This window comes from Ranitomeya imitator, chromosome 7 (assembly GCF_032444005.1).
Source record: "Ranitomeya imitator isolate aRanImi1 chromosome 7, aRanImi1.pri, whole genome shotgun sequence".
Lineage (NCBI taxonomy): Eukaryota > Metazoa > Chordata > Amphibia > Anura > Dendrobatidae > Ranitomeya > Ranitomeya imitator.
Genome location: NC_091288.1, coordinates 57,983,702 through 58,003,924, shown reverse-complemented (window position 1 = coordinate 58,003,924; position 20,223 = coordinate 57,983,702). Strand labels below are relative to the sequence as shown.

The 20,223-nt window shown below is 42.6% G+C and overlaps 1 protein-coding gene across 9 annotated transcripts in view; it reads right to left on the bottom strand.

The window, feature by feature from the left end:
- DIP2A (disco interacting protein 2 homolog A) overlaps positions 1–20,223 on the bottom strand; it is a 99,214-nt gene that overhangs the window by 13,843 nt on the left and 65,148 nt on the right. For 5 of the 9 annotated variants that reach the window (XM_069733282.1, XM_069733276.1, XM_069733280.1 and 2 more), the window contains 21 exons: positions 19,459–19,568; positions 16,983–17,085; positions 14,686–14,750; positions 14,498–14,591; positions 12,443–12,562; positions 10,153–10,267; positions 9,884–10,023; positions 9,663–9,799; positions 9,497–9,577; positions 7,020–7,147; positions 6,107–6,221; positions 5,823–6,024; positions 5,627–5,736; positions 5,078–5,158; positions 4,810–4,933; positions 2,722–2,843; positions 1,999–2,110; positions 1,415–1,524; positions 1,162–1,292; positions 833–1,001; positions 467–637 (listed from right to left, as the gene is read on the bottom strand). In XM_069733282.1, the coding sequence (XP_069589383.1) occupies positions 467–637; positions 833–1,001; positions 1,162–1,292; positions 1,415–1,524; positions 1,999–2,110; positions 2,722–2,843; positions 4,810–4,933; positions 5,078–5,158; positions 5,627–5,736; positions 5,823–6,024; positions 6,107–6,221; positions 7,020–7,147; positions 9,497–9,577; positions 9,663–9,799; positions 9,884–10,023; positions 10,153–10,267; positions 12,443–12,562; positions 14,498–14,591; positions 14,686–14,750; positions 16,983–17,085; positions 19,459–19,568 (2,540 nt within the window). Of the gene's footprint in view, positions 1–248; positions 279–466; positions 638–832; positions 1,002–1,161; positions 1,293–1,414; positions 1,525–1,998; positions 2,111–2,721; positions 2,844–4,809; positions 4,934–5,077; positions 5,159–5,626; positions 5,737–5,822; positions 6,025–6,106; positions 6,222–7,019; positions 7,148–9,496; positions 9,578–9,662; positions 9,800–9,883; positions 10,024–10,152; positions 10,268–12,442; positions 12,563–14,497; positions 14,592–14,685; positions 14,751–16,982; positions 17,086–19,458; positions 19,569–20,223 lie in introns of all 9 variants that reach the window. The other 4 variants (XM_069733277.1, XM_069733275.1, XM_069733281.1 and 1 more) reach the window with 1 other exon arrangement.

The window sequence follows — 20,223 nt, the reverse complement described above, 5'->3', positions numbered from 1 at the left end:
GAACACATTCTAATAAGCGCACGGTGTACAGCCCTGATCTACAGCCAGGTCTACCTTGCATTCTCCAATCTAAGCACTACCTTCTCATAATCCTCTACAACACAACCAACATCCTGCCTTGTGCTCAGCCTAAAAGTGAACCCTTCTGACATTCCTGTGCTGACACACACTGCGTTGCACTGCCCAGCGGAGCCCAGAGCAAAGCACACTTCAGTTAGCATGTCAGCACACACATGCAGACCCCATACCTGATCCGCAAGCTTGCCCAGTCTGTTGGGCTGGAAGAGGAACCACAAAGAGAAGTGAGAGACGAGAAAGGTAGGACAGTGACAGTGGGAACAGGTCGAGAAACTTATCGGAAGACACAATGTCATTATGACCAGCTACTCATTGCCTCGTTATATGCAGAAACGAGCTAAGGACCTTACAGAAGTCAATAAGAGACAGAACCCGACAAGCTGCTCACCTGTAAACAGATGGCCACGTTGACCCGACAGCCGAATGTGGTGCTTACTGCTCGGGTGGAGAGTCCCAGGTCTTTGAACAGCTTAGAGAAGGACTGTGTGAGCGAGATCCGGGGCCTTTCTTCCGCGACCACCATGCATGTGCGCACACAGGACAGGTTCACACCCCGGGACTGGGCAAGGGAATGAACACATCAGGGAAAGGATTTAAGGAAAGGAACAACACATTGAAAGAAAAGGATAAAAAATAAAATAATGGTTTGTAACGAGGGTGAGCTGGGGAGGTAAGCAAAAAAGATGGTTTAGGACAAAATGAGGGAAGAAAGCTAGAAGTGGTGAAAAGACAAGAAGGATGAATAAATCCTTACTTTAAGGGTGCCCGTCTGTGTGCCTAGGCCTCGGGTACACATCTCCATTACTGAATAGGAGCAGAAAGTGACGCGCACTTTGTACTGACTAACTGCACTGAGCCATAAGGATGCATTGGTCTCCAGCTCCAGCGGAGGGACTAAGATGGATTGGTGCCCAGAGTATACACTGTACAGACAAGAGGGGAGACACTGGTAAAAGACAACGCCATACGTTCAGTGCCCCCTGCAATGGAGGATACCCTCTGATAACACTAGAGACATCGTTAGCATGCAAATTACGTATTGGGAAACCACAATGTGAAAGCAGAGTGGAAATGATATTTTACCTGCACAAGCACCACAGGGCAAAACCTAAGCCACAGTACGGGTCTAGACAGATAGCAATCTGCCGGGATGGATACAACTCGCATTGCAGTTTTATGGACCGACATAAGGCACTGCAGGCTGAATGAGACATCTGCAGATGAAACAAGTAAGACCAACTTAACTTACAAGGACACAAGTGGAGAAAGCTAGGTGCACGTACTCGCTATATGTGACACTCCTGTCCTGCAACAACACGTCACATTCATGTCTTACCTTCACCCCAGCTAAGATGCCCGTGGTAGATACACTAAAATCCAAATAAGCCAGAGTGTCAGGGGACGTTGGCCTAAAAGTACGGGACAATTTCTTTTTGGGCATGTCTTCTGTAGAAACATGAAAATAAAGTAACATGGGTCATTAGAACCACCAACGCGGAGACTGAAGATGACCTATTACATTTCTACACTAGCACCAGGGATTTAAGTCTGTGCAAATATATTCACACATCCCATCTTATCAGGGCTGTGGAGTCGGTAAGCCAAACCTCCAATTCCAACTCCGACTGACTCCAGAGCCCTGATTCCAATGGCCATGATCGTGGTCCTGCCACCAGCTGTGGCTTTTACTGGTGGGATGTCATCATTGTGGTGCGACACTCGTTACCCCACGAGGTCGGGTAAACAAAAGAATGGCCGCGGAAGCCGCTGGTTAAGAGGCGGTAATATCACTCCTATGCAGCGGTCATGAATTACTTTTGTGGATGATGCAATGGGACGTGCAAATCTATTTGTACCGACTCCACCAAGAGTAACACGCTGTCATTTATAGCCATGCATGCTCCACGTTCGGATTCTTACCGGTGTCCAGAATGGTTGGCCAGGTTTTGATGTCTACAGCAACAGCGGCTTCTTTTGATTTAAGCAGACGCATTATTGCTTGCGTTGTGAGGATACAGGCAGATTTGCTAACCTATAAACAGCAAACAGCTTGTTATAATAATATCTGATCAGTATATCTTTTAATGTATATACTATATATTAGCACTAGGAGGACTACACAAAATTGGCTGCCAGCATTATCATTCTGTCTTTTACGTATTGCTCTTATTCAATCTCTCCAATCTCTAGGATAATATGTCATAACGTAATCAAATACAAAAAAAATAAAAATCAAACAACCCTATCAGATACAACTGGTAACAAGCAACCACAAGTATTTTAGATTGCTACACAGCAAATCTAAAAATGGTGGCGCTATCCTTTAGAGTTTGTAAGCACCGAAAGACTTTTCCATCTAAGCACCGGCCCTCGGTGCACCCTTAGTGTAGCCAAAGTGTTTAGTGCATCTTCTCTCCTACTTGTTTTCCATCCATCGCCGCTTTCTACTGTTTCCGGTAAAGTCAGAGCCATCAACTAACAAAGAGGAGGCAGAGACAGATGGAAAAACAAGTAGGTGGGAAGTTGCACTGACCTGCCATGCCAAGGGTGCACTCAGCAGCTGTGCTTGGTTTGAACAGTCATTGTTAAATAACTTCATCTGAGCATGGAACTAGTGACAGGCGCACATTCTGGATACACTACCTCTACAATCATCTTCACAGTAGGCAGGGTGGTTGCGAGGTTTTGTGGGTGTGGAGGGCGCACAGTGATGGGAATACAACCGGCATAAAGGCAACCAAAAAATGTGGCAATGAGGTCGATGCCTAAACAAATACAAGTATAGAAAGTGGATTTATTATGCAAACACGAGAAATAATTAACCTGCCAGAAGAAAAAAAATCATAACTAATTGGCTGTTTTTTTACATGTCTGCTAATGCAATAAACTTTAGGTGCCTTTACATTGTAGGAGATTAAGGGGTTTTCCTGGTAAAACAAAACCTTTGCTCCGGTGACTGGGCATCAATGGCTGCTCCGAGGTCAGTGCAGACACAGGAAGCGGTGATGTCACCGTGCTACCTGACTGCTGTGGTGGCCTGTGTTTGGCTGCAGGGGTCAGAAGTATTCAGCAGCTCGTTATTGGATGTTTTATGCCGGCGCACTCTTCAAAGTCACCTGACATTTGCAGCCAATCTCAAGCCAAAGCAGTCTGGCCCCTGGTGGAATGGAGGCATCACCACTTCCTGTCCCTGGCAGACCACTGAGCGACCTGGGCTAAATCCAAGTGGGTGCCCAGGGAGTGAGTATGGCGGAGTTTGTTAGGTTTTACATATTTAGTCCCTTCTGAAAAGTGCTCCTATAAATATCAGTGAATTATATAATGTCTAAAAGGGTGTTCCATTTCTCCCCCAGAGCCAGATTTGGGGGTAGAAGGATCAGGCATCTTGAATTATTAAGTGCCTTATCTTTAATTCACAAGAGTAAAGGCCCCCCATACACTTTTAGACTATTGTCGGCTAAACCTACCCATATCGACAGGTTGGGCCGACTGTCTAAGGTGTACGGGGCGCCAGCCAATGGATCATCAAGAAGAGATGTTGAGCGGACATGTCTGATTTCGGACTGCCGATCGCATTGTTCTCCTGGCGATCAGCTGCTGCTGACGTGTCAGGGTGTCTATCTTAGGCTACGTTCAGACTAGCGTTGTGCGCCGCTGCGTCGGCGACGCACAACGCACCGAAAAACGCGGCAAAACGCACGCAAAAACGCTGCGTTTTGCGACGCATGTGTCGTTTTTTGCCAAAAATCGGACGCAAGAAAAATGCAACTTGTTGCGTTTTCTTGGTCCGACGCTTGCGGTAAAAAAGACGCATTTGTCGCAAAACGCAACAAGCAAAAACGCATGCGTCCCCCATGTTAAACATAGGGGCGCATGACACGTGCGTCGCCCCACGTGGCGCCGACGCACACTAGCACAACGCTAGTCTGAACGTACACTTATAGAGAACACTGGAGCGTCCAGCTGAGCCAGCGCTCCTACGTATGGGAGAGTCGACAGACGGCTGTCGGCCTAAGGATCGACAGAAGAGTCGTTCAGCCAATAGCCATCTAATGTGTATGGCCAGCTTAGGTGATGTTCCCTTGTCGAGTTTTTGCTGCTCTTTTTATGCAAATTCTAAGCTGCGTTTTACAGCACCAGCAGAGGCTATGACATTTCAGAAATCTCATGCACACACATTGTTTTTTTTTCCCTGACGGATTTGGAAAATTGCTGCGATTTTGCAAACTTGAGCATGTCACCTCTTTCAGCGTTTTTTCACCCTAAGAAAGCATTGATAACTACATAAAAGGCAGCAAAAATGCAGGCATCAGGTTTAGCTGCATTTTTGGTGCAAAAACCTTAAGAAAGTTGCATCATGATTTCGTTTTTTTTTGGGAGGGGGGGGGGGGGCACTAAACATTATCAGTATGCACAAGAGACAACAAAAATGCAGCATGACCTGCTTTTTTACTGCCATGAAAGCAGGTTTTGCCTGTGGTAAAAAAAAACGCAGCAAAAACGCAACATGTGAACGTAGCCTTAAGAAAAAAAAAGTTATCTCCTATGATCATAAGGGAGATAAGCTTGCACCAGTGGTGTCTTGGCAGCGGCTTATCTCCCTACTGCAGAGCCAAGCTATCTGAGGTGTAGCCACCTTTATTTCTCCATGTCTTATCGCATAGTCCCATGCAAACAGAACCCAACACGTCACCTTGTGGAATTACTACAGGTTGATTCCATTGCTCTCACCTGGAGGAAACACAAGTGCTACATGATCCCCAATACTGAGACGAGCTTTCTCTAGGAGCCCAGCGGCGACACGTTCTGCTCGCTTGTGCAATTGCGAACAGGATGCAGAGCTGACCACCGCGCCCTGTGGAAGGTAAAGCAAGGCTTACAGCAGTGTAATGGCGGAAAACCTCCAAGATCATATTGTGTGTTATCCACATAGCAGCTGTGTGATCAGAAAACAAACAAGTCACAGTTTAGGGAAAAGCTACAAATCAAAGATTTTCACCTTGGAATTAAGCAGGAGAAGCAAAAGATGATCTGGGGTGGTTTGTGCCCTCCACTGTAAAACATCAGCCAGGTAAAGAAACTGGGGACACAAACAAAAGGAGTGTAAGAGACGCATGTCAGGAAGGCGAAGGCTATGCTCACACTGATTTTTTGGGGGGGTTAAAAACCATGAGTTTTTCAGGCAGAAATCGCTTCGAGAAACTCTCCTTTTTAAGAGGAATTTTTCTTTTCCTGAAGTGGTTTTGAAGATTTTTTTCCCCCAGAAGTGTTCTTCACACCCTTTTAATTGGGTAGTAGTTAGTTTAGAGAGGTTTCCTTCAGGATCTGCTTCTAAGAAATGATATGCATCTTTTTTTTATTCCGCCAGGTGTTTTTCAAAACCTTATCATGAGAAAAAGCTCAAAAAACCTTCTCAAATGAACAGTAAATTGGGTTTCCCAGTTAAAGGATTTGGGAGAGTTTTCCAAGAGTTTTTGGAAAGGATCTGCTCAAACAAAACCTAAAAAAAAACTGTGTTAACCCATTGATATCGCGAAACCGCCTTCACCTTCTTCGCTTGGTCATTGTCTTCTAGCTGGGAGACATCTCTACCACAAGCTTGTGCAATTCTTTTTCCGGCCACTAAGTTTCCCACGATCATGGAGGCAGGACCCACATCTAACAGAATGGACAAACATTTCATACATTTTCATAGTATACCGCCTAATATAGCGATGTATGTCATCAAGAATCAAGATAAATACCTGGCTGTTTCTGGCGTGGTTTTGGCAGGTTGGTGACACACGTGTGCGGGCACATGAGGACGTTGCATGGATGCAGAGAGCCCTCCAAAAAGTGCTGCTTGGTTTCAGAGATGTGAATCCCACCTAGAGGAGCTTTGGGAAGAGTGTTGGCAGGTACAAGTGCCAGACAATACACACCCACCTGGTGAATGCTGTCGATCGCCTGTAGGAACAGTAATGGATGAGTGACACAATCCTTGGGCACCAATTGGTTCCATGGTTCTTGTGGACACGGGCCGAATTACCTGCAGCACTCTACTCATCCACTGGAAGCTGTCTTCTTCTGAGGAGTCCGGACGCTGCTCGGCTACTAGCACAATCCTCTCATCATGCAGCACATTGACCGAGAACACAGCTATCCTAACAACGGAAAGCAAAACATCCAACCCGACATTAATAACTCCCCGCTGCACCTGCTTAGTCATTAAGTCAAGTTCACATATAAGGGTGAGTTCACACAAGGCTTTTGTTTTCAGCGTCTTCTTTTCCCCACAGCAAAGCCTGATCTCTTGGCAGGAAAGAAGCTGCATAAAGAAAAGCATGTGTAACTTGGTTTTTCTTGCGTTTTTTGCAGCGTTTTTGGCATGCTAGGTTTGTCTTATGTGCATGCTGATAAAGTTTAGTGTTAAAAAAAAAGTCATATTCCATAGAATCAGGTTCTGGAACACAAAACGCAGCAAAACCTGTTACCCGTGTTTTTTCACCACCCATTCAAGTCAATAAGTGAAAATGGCTGAAAAACACTGAAAGAAGCGACATGCTCTATGTCCAAAAAAGCATGCAAAGAACAAAATATTGAAGTCTTTGCTGGTGCTGTAAAACTCAGCTGAAAATTTGCATAAAAAAGTGAATAAAAACAAACAGCAAACACACCCAGTGTGAACTTAGCCTAAAAAAACTATCTGCTTTGATACAGCACTCCAATATTAGAGCATGAGGCTGCAATTGCACAGATTACAAAGCTCACTGGGCTTTTCCTCTTTCAATAACTAATCATGAGGGGTCTAAGCAAGTGGACCCTTTGCTACTTGCCCGGAACCCCCAAATAGTAATTAGAGGAAATTTTGCTTTGCATGCAGTGTCTCACACAAGGAATGATGCATACAGATATTTGCACTAGACGACCGGTTATAATGTCACTTTATATCACGTTCTTACCTGCCTCTATATACAAACTTCATTGGCTCTACAGCGAGGGCTGTGGCGACCACATCATCACAGCTGTGCCGGCGTCCGCTTATCACCATCTGACCGTCCACTTTCCCAACAACAAACACCAAACGCTCCTGCAAAGGTGGAAGATCGGAAATTATATGCTCCACCTGGAGTACAACATGGATAATATTATTATTATCCGGATTCTTCGTCCATTAGTCCTATGCGGTGTTGTGCACACCAAGAAAGGGAAAAGCGGAGAACATTTATGGTTCAAATATGGAACAGTGGATATATTTTTGTTTTGCAATTTGAGCATATGATAACCTGTTATTACCACTTGTTCTGCTGGCAATTCTGAAACTGTTTCAATACAAGCTTTTTGATAAAAAAAGTGAAATATCAAGGGAGTGATGGAAACGTTAACATATTTACAAAATTACTTGTATTTACAATCAACATGAAATATTACCCATCAATAAAGATAAGAATAATCCCTCTAAGAAGTTTTCCTTGAAAAAACAAACAAACCACTATACTAGTTGTGAGAACTTCGCATGCTAGGTAAATCTGGAAACCAGTGTGAGAAGCCACAACAAGAAGCCAACAGACTCCTTGTTGGCCACTTCAGATCTCTCCAGCACCTTGTTTCCATTCATTTCTGGGTGCTTCTTGAAGTATGTTTGGGGTCATTATCCTGCTGGAAGACCCATGACCTAGGATGCAAACGCAACTTTCTGACACCGGGAACTACGGTACATTGCGACCCAAAATCCTTTGGAAATCTTCAGATTTCATGATGCCTTGCACACAGTAAAGGCATCCAGTGCCAAAAAATAGAAAAACAACCCAAAACATCTTTGAATCTCCACCATATTTTACTGTAGGTACTGTGTTCTTTTCTTTATAGGCCTTATTCTGTTTTCGGTGAACAGTAGAATGATGTGCTTTACCAAAAAGCTCTAGCTTGGTCCCATGTATACAGGAGGCTCTTTGCGCGAAGGATTTTGTCTTACTCATGTACATTTTGGCAAACTGCAGTCTGTTTTATGTCTCTGTGTCAGCCGTGGGGTCCTCCTAGGTCTCCTGCCATAACGTTTCATTTCATTCACATGTCGATGAATAGTTCGCCTTACGCACCCTGAGCCTGCAGGACAGCTTTAATTTCTTTGAAACATGATTGGGACTGCTTATTCACCATCCAGCCTATCCTGTGTTGCAACTTTTTATCAATTTGTCTCTGCCGTCCACTTCCAGGGAGATTAACTGAAGTGCCATGGATTGTAAACGTCTTGATTATGTTGCACACCATGTACAAAGAAACCTGAAGATCTCTGTAGATGGACTTGTAACCTTGAGATTGTTGATATTTTTCAACAATTTTGGTTCTTATGTCCTCAGACAATTCTCTGCTCCTATTTCTGTTCTCCATGCATATTGTAGCACACACAATCACACAATGCAAATATTGAGTCAACTTCTCCCCTTTTTATCGGGTTTTAGGTGTGATTTTCCTATTGCCCACACCTGTTACTTGCCACCAGTCAGTTTGAAAGAGCATCACACGCTTAAAACAAAAGTTGTTCACCCACAATTTTGGAAATATGCCAACAATTTTTTCCCAGCCCATTTTTGGGGTTTTGTGTTAAATTATGTTCAGTTTGCCCTTTTTTCACAATTTTTTTTTTGTGTTGTTCTAAAACAAGTAAGTATTTATAGGTATACATTGTAAAAAGACAAAGGGAACTATCTCACCCAGCGTTGTTCCTTCCTTTACTGGACCGCAAGGGTTTAAGGTCCAATTCATCCACATCTAAAAAAGGAGGCCTCTATAAATTCATCCCATGAATTTGACATGGTCCTAGGATATGTCCACGTGATGAGGTACTGTATACATGTTTATAGAGGCCTCCCCCTTTAGATTTGGATGAATTGGACCTTAAACCCTTGCGGTCCAGTGAAGGAAGGAACAACGCTGGGTGAGATAGTTCCTTTTGTCTTTTTACAATGTATACATATAAATAGTTAACTAGGCATTGATGTGTCTTTTGTTGCCTTCAAGAAATCGTGCTTATTGGTCGTTTTAGTAGGGTATATGTTTCAAGTGGTAATTTTCCCTACCTATTCCTTTATATCTTGCATCACTGGGGCGAGTGTTACTTATATGTGATTTGTCGGTGTGTTGTTTTTGTTTATATTTTTGAGTAAGTTTGTGAACCCTACAGGTTCTTTTATTAGTGGAATAATAAAAGTTAAATTTTAAATATTTTGTTTTTTTTTCCAGCACATCTACCTTGCTGTTCTAATACAAAGGAAATATATGTGTAATTGCAATAAATTTCTGGGACAATTTCAAGGGTGCCTACACTTTCGGCTATGACTGTACATTGCATGAATGGGCAAAACATACAAACAAGTCAGATGTGCAGAGATAAAACACTGATGAAAAACAAAAAACCCTGAGATATAGGAGTACTCACAGGACCAATGAAGCCTAAAAGCCCAGTTCTAATAAATGGCTTGGAGGAGACAGGATCTCCGTTGGCAGTAAGCGGCATAGTCTAAGAAACAAGAATAAAGGTGATAAGCTCACACACTACTACATGTAGAACATCTTGGGACGTATGCTCAGTCAACGTTACACACCTCAAAGATATTCTTAGTAATTCCAAGCAGACCGTAGTATGCGCTGCCTGTAGAGTTTGAGGAGACGCATAGCTCCCCAATTTCATCCGTCTTACATAGATGTGGTGCCCCGTCCACTTTCACCACACACATGGTGGCTGCAGAGAAAAGTAACGGGGAGTCAGTCCTGCATGCAAGTTCAAGAAATATTGGACGAAAAATATGACCAAGTCCTTTCTTACCTCCAGGCATAACCTGCCCGACATCCTGCACAGTAAGAACCGAGAGCTTCTCCTCTGTGTCTGCCCGGATGACACCATAGCTTAACCCATTCATCGACAGAACCACCTTTCCTGGGGGAACGCCACCGAGATCTGGTGGCCTGAAAATTGAATGAAGGACAAGTTGAACATATTGCAAGCAGTAAAATTATATAAAATATTGCAGAAAAAAAAAAGAGAAAAATGCATTCAGACTGAAATGTTCAAGTGATAGACGCAAAGTAATTCACCTGCGCATGGACACGGTGAGAGCCTCGGCTGAGCTGGCACAAGGACAGATCACTTCAGGCCTCAGACCCCGTGATTGGAAGACGTTAAGGAAGGCATCACAGGAAGATATGGACCCTGTAAATATAGATGCTCTTTAAAAAATTATGATTCCAAAATTGTCATTAGTACAGTCGGTGTGGTCGCGTGTGAAGGGGTGGTGGTATGTGAATTGGTAATATAGGCTCAATAACATACCAGTGATCACTTTGGTATCTCCATAATTTAATGGATGGGACTAATATGCCACGAGGGGGGACAATCCAGTAGCTGTCGGCTGTACACTACAGCTGCCAACTTGCTACTGCCATTTAACCCCTTAAATGCTGCTATCAATAGTGACTACGGCACCTAGGTGGTTAACAGAGTGTGGGGGCTTCCACTTTAACCTCATCGGCACCCTGACATCATGATTATGTGGTCCTTATGTTTGCCATGGCAATTCACAGCCAAATAACCTTGGAGTCTGTAGGCTACCCTGTTCAGAAGTTAATGAACTACCTAAAAGCAATTTTGAATATCTTGAGGGGTGCATTTTTTAAAATGGTATCACTTTTAGGGGTTTTCCAATATATAGGACCCTCAAAGTCACCTCAAAACTGAATAGGTCAATAAAATAGTTTTTGTAAATTTCCTTGAAAAAAATGAAAAAATTACTGCTACATTTTTAAACTTTCTAATATGCTACCAAAATAAAACGACATTTTCCAATGGTGCTGATGTAAAGCAGACAGGAGTGAATTGTTATTTCTTAACGTTTTTGTGTGGTATGACTATCTGGATGAGGGTGCGCTCATATCTGCGTATATAAAGTAGGTGAAATCCTCAGCCAGAAAAGTTGGAGAGTGTCATGCGTTTTTTCCTCACCTACCATCCGTATGACAATGCGTTTTTAGTAACGGAGAGGCGTTTCTATAAAAATAAATGGCTAAAAGAGGGTTGGGAGTGTTTTTTCTTCAATTAAAGCAGTTTTCTCACTCAGTGTGTCTTTATTTATTTTGACAGCTGGGTTAGTAATGGGGATGAACTGTTAGGCACCTCTCCATTACTAACCCCTGGGGCTTGATGTCAGCGGACATAATACAGGTGACATCAACCCCAAAACCATAACCTCACATGCCAATGCACCAGGGCAAGTGGGAAGAGCTGAGGCTAAGAGCCAGAATTGGCACATCTAATGGGTGCGCCATTTCTGGGGCAGCGGAGGGCTTGTGTTACTAGTCTGGGAGGAGCCCAATATCTATCCATGGCCCCGTACCACAGTCTATTAATATCAGCCTGCAGATGTCTGTTTAGCATTTCTTAGTTACTAAAAGAAGGGGACCACCCGTCATTTTTTTTTAATAACCAGTAAAGGCTAGAAAGACAGCTGTCAGCTGATATTAATAGGCTGGGAGCCTTTATGGATATTGGCCCCTTCCCACACTATTAAGAGCAGCTCTCAGCTGTCTGCTTTCCCTCAGCTAGTTAATAAAAATTAGAGCGACCCCACGCCATTTTTTCTTTTCTTTAATTTTTTAATTAAATACAACAGAAAACTACACATGTACTGAACTAACTGTATATCTGACTGACATGTTTCTATCTATGTCTATATCTATTCTATTCTGACGGTTCATGCTGCAAATTTACTGTACTCGGCTGATGAAATGTCAGGGGCTTTTTTATGAAATGGGTGCGTAAAAAAAACAAAAAAAAAAACAACACACAACACATGCATGGTCCGAGTGTCGTGCAATTTTTTTCCCAGACCCATTGACTTGCAGTGGTGAGTCTCGGCTGTTTTACGTGACAATACACAACATTCTGCGATTTTTCCTCACCGCAGTTCCAGGTGAGGAAAAAAATTGCAAATGAATACTGCCTGATTTAATAACATTGTGTTGAGTGCCATGTGATTTTTTTTTCTCAAATTGCAATCACTGATTTTTTACGCAGATGTGAACGCACCCTTAAAGGGATAATCATTCCAAGTTTGAAAATTGCTAATTTTTTGACATTTTTTGTCAAATTCCAGATTTTTATTTTTTTTTTATAAACACAAAACAGATCTACCCAAGTTTACCATTATCATAAAGTATAATGTGTCTCGGAAAAAAAAAAAAAAAAACAGTCTCAAAATCAATGGGATATGTTGAAGCGTTCCAGAGTTACTACTCCATAAAGTGACATGTCAGACTTCAAAAATTAAAATCCACTAAGGGGTTAAAAATTAAAAAAATCTCTAAAAAGGTTTTAATGTTAGATACTTACATGGATTGGCCCCATCTGCCACAATCAACATTCTCAGAGAACCTAGGCTGACGTCACGCTGGTCTCTCTGTGCGAGAAGAGACCAGTGCATGTCTCTAGACTTCACTAGTGCAACGCGGGCTGCAGAAAGAGGCAACAGGTTACGTTCATCAGAATAACTATCTAGCCAGACATCAAAACCTTCAGAGGACCACATTCACATTTCTCTTGAGTTCAGATGGACAGACAAAAGGAATTCACATGCAAAACAAATCCATTGAATAACTGACGTAAATAGACGCTGAAAAACTTATAAAATGTTTGTGCAACGTGCAAAAGTGCCAGTTTCTTACTCCGGAAATGCTACAGCAGTCCCTCACGGGAGCAGCATTTTTAGTGAGATGCGCGCCTCGATGAATTCGGGGCATTGTACTCCTTCAAGCCCTTCATTAAATCTGGAATGCGTAATGTCAGTCTTAATGAATCGGCTAATAACCGACTCAAAACAACCCAGATTGACCCCATAATAATTAATGCGGTTCTCCCCTGCTCTGGTTTACATTGGTAATGCAACGGATCCATTTTGCAAATTTGTTACGTTTGTCTGCACCAGGAAATACAAAAAACTATCAGGAATGTGAACTTATCCCAATACAGGACATATTTCCAGCGCTCACCTTTCCCAAAAAAGGAGGGTGTCCTTAATATAAATCCTTTAAGAGCTATTTATCTTTTCTATCTTTGTCACCCTCACCTTGCAGAGAACAATCTGAGACCTCAAAAACATTGATATCTACAAAATCACCAACATATTTATATGAATAAATATTACAATTATTTGCTGCTGCAATAAACAGTATGGCAAACTCTAGCAAAGATCCAATTCTTGCCTTGTACCATCATTTACCGTAATACTGACAGATGTTATAATGTCCGCACCATAGCAATATTGTCATCTATCAGTACGAGCATCGTCTCCATTCAGAATAAAGAACTGGGCATGTCGAAATTCAACATGCCCTATTCTCCTTTGCTTTGACATATTTCGGCAGAAGAATACTTTAGGCTGGTTTCACATTTGCGTTTTTTTGGGTTGCGTTTTTGCGGTAAAAAACGCAAAAAAACGCATGTGAAAAAATGCATGTAAACACGTGCAAACGCTGCGTTTTTTTTGACGCGTGCGTTTTTGCATGTGGTGAAAAAAACGCGGCGTATTGACGCATTTACATGCGTTTTTTCATGCGTTTGCGTTTTTTAAACGCATGCTGAGAAATGTGTGACAGCTGCCAATCATCAAAATAAAGTAAAAAACCCACTATAAACAGAAATAGTTAGGGTTAGGGATCATAACCCTAACCCTAAAGGGATCCTAACCCTAACCCTACCGCTAACCCTAAATGGATCCTAACCCTACCTCTAACCCTAAGGGATCCTAACCCTAACCCTACCACTAACGGGATTAGGGTTAGGGGTAGGGTTAGGATCCCTTAGGGTTAGGGGTGGGGTTATGGTTAGGATCCCTTTATCACCTTTATGTTGGGGGGTGGCATATCAGTGTTTTCTGTTTTTTTTTAATATAAAAACGAATGCGTTTTTAACGCAAAAAAACGCATGCACAAAAAAAACGCATGCGTCCCCATTGACTCCAATGTATTTTTTGACCCAAAAAAAACGCATGAAAACGCATGCGTTTTTTTTGGTCCAAAAAAACGCCTCTCAAAAATACTACAAGTTGCATTTCTGAAAATGAACGCATGCAGTAAAAAAACGCATGCGTTGCAAAACGCGACCAAACAAAAACGCATGCGTTTTCAATGTTAAATATAGGGAAAAAACGCATGCGTTTTTTTGAAGAAAAAAAAACGCTGCAGACAAAAACACAAGTGTGAAACCACCCTTAGATGGTTGGATTGTCCCACTGAAATTGGGGGCATTTAGCCAACCTATGTATATATGTCACCTTTAGTCTTTTTTGATATAGAAAAGTGTAATAGGTCAGGTCATAAACAGTCCAACAAATCATGACGTAAATAGTATAGTAGGCAAGGACATACATAGATACTACCAAGAACATACCTTTGTAAGCATTGACTTTTTGTATCCAGGACAATGGATTCACTTTCATCAATGCGTATGGGATGCTGACTACATGCATGCGATTCATAACACTCTGAGATAAAAATATATATATATACAATGAGCAACACTCTAGAGTTCATGTTAGAGCAGTATATACGTGTCGTCAGGAAAGTGAAGGTGCTCACCGTCAGCATTGCATGCCATAGACCAGCATCCCTCTTGAAGTCCAAGACATTAATCAGGGTCTCAGCTAGAATAGGGGACAATGAGACCCTCTGTGACAACCTGGTACAGTTTGCAATGCAACACCAGCATGCAATAACTACAATTTTCAAGTGAATGGAGGCTAGTGATCTAAACTGCTAAAAAAACAAATGAAAAAGTACATGTCTATGACAACTACTTAAGACTTATCCTTCAAAAAAAGTCCTCTGAAGGTGAAATATTATCGATACATTATGGCTAACTACTCCACTTTCTTTTTGCATCAGATTTGACAAATAAAATAATCCATTCATACGCCTGCAGACTTGTGAATCCTCACATCGTGCACACTGCGCACTGTGAGGATTCTCCAGTTCTGGGAGCATAAATGCAAGTATGTGATTTGCGTGCATGTGGTCTCGTGCCGACTAGAAGGGTGTGACCTCGCTCAATATAAATGCATTAAGCGAGGACAGATACAGTTTATTCGGAATATGGCCTGAAGTATGCAAATCATATACAGTACATGTGGTCACATGACTGCCTGCTCCCAGAACAGGAGAATCCTCACAGTGCGCACGATGTGAGGATTCACAAGTTTGAAGTCCCTAATAATAATAATAATCATCATCTTTATTTATATAGCGCCAACATATTCTGCAGCGCTTTACAGTTTAACAGTTTCAAACACAACAGTCATAAGTAAAAACGTTAACAATACAATAATTAAAGCAAAATAAGACGACCCTGCTCGTGAGAGCTTACAATCTACAATGAGGTGGGGGAGATACAAAGTACAGGGGTGTATTTACAATGATGTATTTACAATGATGGTCCAGCCATCTTCAGGGGGTGGGGGATAGATGGAGATTGTGAATGGGCTACACACAAACATAAAAAGTGACTGTAGACACAGACATGTAGCCTATTAGACTGCAGACTTGTGAATACTCACATCGTGCGCAGTTCACACTGTGAGGATACTACGGTTCTGGGAGCTGGTGGTCATGTGATCAAATGTATGCGATCTGTAGACTTCCGCCATATTCTGACTAAACTGTATCTGGCCTCGCTCAATACACTTGCATTGAGCGAGGTCGCGCCTATCTAGTTGGTACGCAACTGCATTTATGCAAATCACATACTTGAGGTCACACAACCGCCGCTCCTGGAACCAGAGAATCTTCACAGTGCACACGTTATGAGGATTCACAAGTCTGCATAGAGTGACTGCAGACGTGTAGCCTAAGGCTGATCGACCCCTTTAAGGGTGCCGGGGCACACAGTGATAGCATGCCACACGACCAAGTCTCACATGGGTTTATTACATAATACATTAGCATTGTACTGGATTTTTAATGTTAACGTACACAGCTTGCTGCCTCTGCATTCCCAGTATTGCCAGTAACCTAGGCAAGAAGAGCGCAGCACGGCCATGCTCAATGCTTTATAGCCGGCCTGGCCCCTCTGGATTCGGCCATTTTCACTTCTGCGAATCCCATGGTACATAGGAAAAGATGCCCCTGCTAGCAACTTAACAGAGAGCACAGCTCAGATCAGCAATGTAACCCTGCAGATGCTCTTACCTCAATGTTCAGGAGCGCACAACCCCCCGCCACGGCAAAACAGGAACCAGGAGGAGAGGAGCAATGCACTCCTGAGGATTCAACTTGTAATACTAAACAATGCTGTTTGCAATCATGGCTTATATCTTGAGCAGGAGGCATGATAAATGATGTGGCACAAAGGTCATTATTAAAAGGGGTTTGTCCAGGTTTAATCACAAAAGTGTGCAGTCACTATGAGACTACAGACTGGTGAATCCTCACATCGCGCACAGAGCACACTGTGAGGATTCTACGGTGCCAGAAGTGAGACTGAGCGGCGCAAAATGCATACTCCCGGCCACATTCCAAGTAGACAAGCATCGCCTTGCTAAGTTCACTTGTACCGAGCGAGGCTGCACACGTCTAGTCTGAATGTGGCCGGAATATGCATACTTATGACTCACTACTCATGTAGAGTGATTTTCGACTTTAGACAAAAGCCTGGACAACTCCTTTAAAAAAACAAAGCAGATAAACACCGTATGCGGCAAGCGACACACATGACATTGCAAAAAGACACTTCTGTACATCTAGATATGTGACCAAGAAGTAAAGCACAGCTGTAGCTGCAGATGCTCAGAGATGAGGACCCTATCAAAGTGCAGCATGTTTAAGAAATCACTGTACAAAATGGTTATACTAAATGATGTGACTGAATGTGACTCGCTCACCTTCCGAGTAGCCGCATGCTTGTGTGAGTGCGTGACAGTGTGCCAGCATGGCTGACTGAGACACTGTTACACCCATAGTGCTGCCTTCTTTGCTGGTTTTATACTGCAGAAAACAGAAAGGAAGAATCTATTTATATAATTGCCTTGTAATGTTTTCGTTTCCTGTTCTGTCCAGATGTCACCGTATCCCAGAATTCCAAGCGGAGGAAGTTCACCAACTGCCATATTGGGACACCCAAGTGATGGGTGTCTCAATATGGAAACTGCTGCTGGTACCAACCTATTGCGTGGTATCACTATCACACCACACACACACACTATACGCCGTACACACCACACACTCCGTATGACACACTCTTTCACTCACACACACACTCACATTCACGCAGCCCCTTGCGCAGTACCACCAACGGAACACCGTCGCGAACACGCCGCCGGGATCAGCCGAATGATTCACTGACTGCCGCCATCTTTGTACAGGAGGAGCGCATGAGCAGTTTTAATGTGACCGCCGCTATCTGTCTGCACAAAGATGGCGGCAGTCTGATTTACTGCGCCTGCGCGAATTAAACGCAGGTGCAGTGAATCATTCAGCTGATCCCGGCGGTAGATGCGCGACGTGTCTACAGGCAGAGGAAGCCGGTCACATTAAAGGGGATTTCCCACGAACTAAAGTTCATTTTAAAAATTGACTGGGTCTGACCATGTATGGAGCACACCACATCTCCTGGGCAGGGGAGGAAGCAAAAGACAATAATGACATTACAGCAGGGGATCACAGTGGATTCATGTTGTGAGGTAATATATTTCACTGACTGTTTTTAAATAATATTTTACCTCACAAAATGTATCCTCTGCGATCTCCTGCTGTAATGTCAGTATTGTCTTTTGCTTCCTCCACTGCCCAGGAGCTGTGGTATGTTCGGTACACGGTCAGACACAGACAATTTTTAAAATTAACTTTTCTTCATGGGAAAACCCCTTTAAAAAGCAAATATAAACCCCAACATGGCGCCTCCTAAAAAGTACGACAATGACAATGAAAGGAAAGCAGCAAAGGCACAATGTCGAAGACAACAAAGGGCAAATGAGACTCTTGAAGAGCAACAGCATTGCTGGGACAAAAACAACGCATATAAGTGTAGGCGTCAAGCACATGATTCCCCTGATGCAAAAGTCATTAGATTATCATAGAGTGCCATTAGGCAACAACAGCGCTGCATGCCTGCCCCATCGTGACATTACCACCCTCCCGATGCGATAGCAGCGGGCCTCCATCTAGTGAGTTTAAAAATCAGCCCTTAATCTACAATTTACCACTGACCCCTTAAAGACTTAGTCTAATTTGGCCTTAAAGGGAATGTGAAGTGATTTTTATTTATTTTATTTTTTTTGTGAAAGTAGCTGTATGAGTTTTGTCAGTGACACTATTTGGGGGTATATACAACCTGATACCTAACTGCAACCCCTTCCTGTCATATGACATACTATTACGCCATATATCGAGGTCCCCTATTTTGTTGCAGGCTCAGGAACTGTGGGTTAATTCACATGCACTAAGGAGCACTACAGCAAAGCATTTAACTTCTGCTTGAACCATATTTCAATGTGATAAGAAAGGGTTAATATTGACTTCTAGGAATGTTACATCCAATAGGTGACACTACAGTTCATGACCTCTTCTTCTCTGAAGAGGCTAATTGCACATTTAAATTCCCACATAAGCACTGCATGCCCTAGAAGTCTTCCTATGCCAACTTGGCGCTACTCAGAAGGAGAAACTTTACCCCTTGTAACACCTATCAAAGAGACCTCTCTCACCCAGCCAAATCAGTTCTCCTGCTTTGCACTAATGAGGAGCAAAACCCCCCAAACACGTCTGAAAAGCATTTCTCTATTTGCTTCTTATCCTAAGTCATGTGCCAGTGCTCGCTAAAGAAAATCAGTGAAAAAGTTTTTACTATGGAATTGGAGATCAACATAATGTAGGGGCAAAGAGCCGGATTCCAGCGATGTGTCACTTACTGGGCTGCTTGGTGCAGTTTTGATAGAATCTGTTTTCTTAGCTGTAGATGTAGCAGTGGTCAGAATGCTGAGCTGTGTAAAACCCCGCCCACACCCCTGATTGGCAGCGTGGACGGAAACTGCCAATCAGTAGTGGGGGCAGGGTTACATGGATTAGCTGGACTGGTTTGCACTCGACAACTAGTCCTCTGATAATGTCTTACTGAAAAAAACACTGATTATACTGAAACTAAAATAACCTGGAAGGCAAGTGACACATCCTTCCCTGGATGCTGCTCTCAGATTAAATAGCAAAAACCTGCTGACAGATACCCTTTAAAGGGTCAATACTGACTTTTACCATTGCCATTTCCAATAGGTAACACTAGAATTGTTCAAGTCCTCTTAAGCTCTGAAACAACTATTTGCTTAAGAAACCTTAGCAATAAAATGTACACTGTTGACAGTTTACCTCAATATACGAAGGATCGTTGCTGGCATCCCCGATATGTGGATGCCAGTCTTTGGGAGGCTTCATCAAGTGCTTTCCATCAATAACAAACCATGCCAGACGAGGCCAACCTAAGAAGAAGACAAGGATAGGGTTTATGGACAAATCCAATCTTACCAAATTACCGTAATTTAATCCTTATCTTTTCTGGTTTGGATCTTATTGAGATTCCCTATAATCCAATTAATGAAATACTCCTCCTTCAGCGTTTTTTTTTTCAGAGTTTTTTTTTCCACTTAATATATTGCAGTCACCATATCAAATAGCACTGTGTACTTACAATTGCTCATTTAGACTTTCTACCCAGCTACGGTAATTCTTCTATTTTCTCTGCTGTGTGTAGAAACAGGAAGTCTCTTGTCCCTACATTTTTCATTCCTCGCTTCAACTCCTGACCCAGTTGCTCTCCCCCTTACCAGGGATTTTTGCAGTGACTCATGACTCACACGGAAAATTGACCTCCTGTTTCTACATAGAGATTAGAAGGATTCAGCTAGCCAGTTATTAATCACGTGATGCCATAGACCTGATGGAAAGAGAAGAATTATCTGAGTAGAAAGGCAAAATGAGCAATTGTAAGTACACAGTGCTATATAATATGAAAACTGAAATATATTAAAGAGGATACAAATTTTGATGGAAAGAGGAGAAGGAGGGCTTCTTTAAAGATTACTTGGATCAGAAAGAGAATTGTCAAAATAGGGTGTGGCAATATTTTCAGGTCAC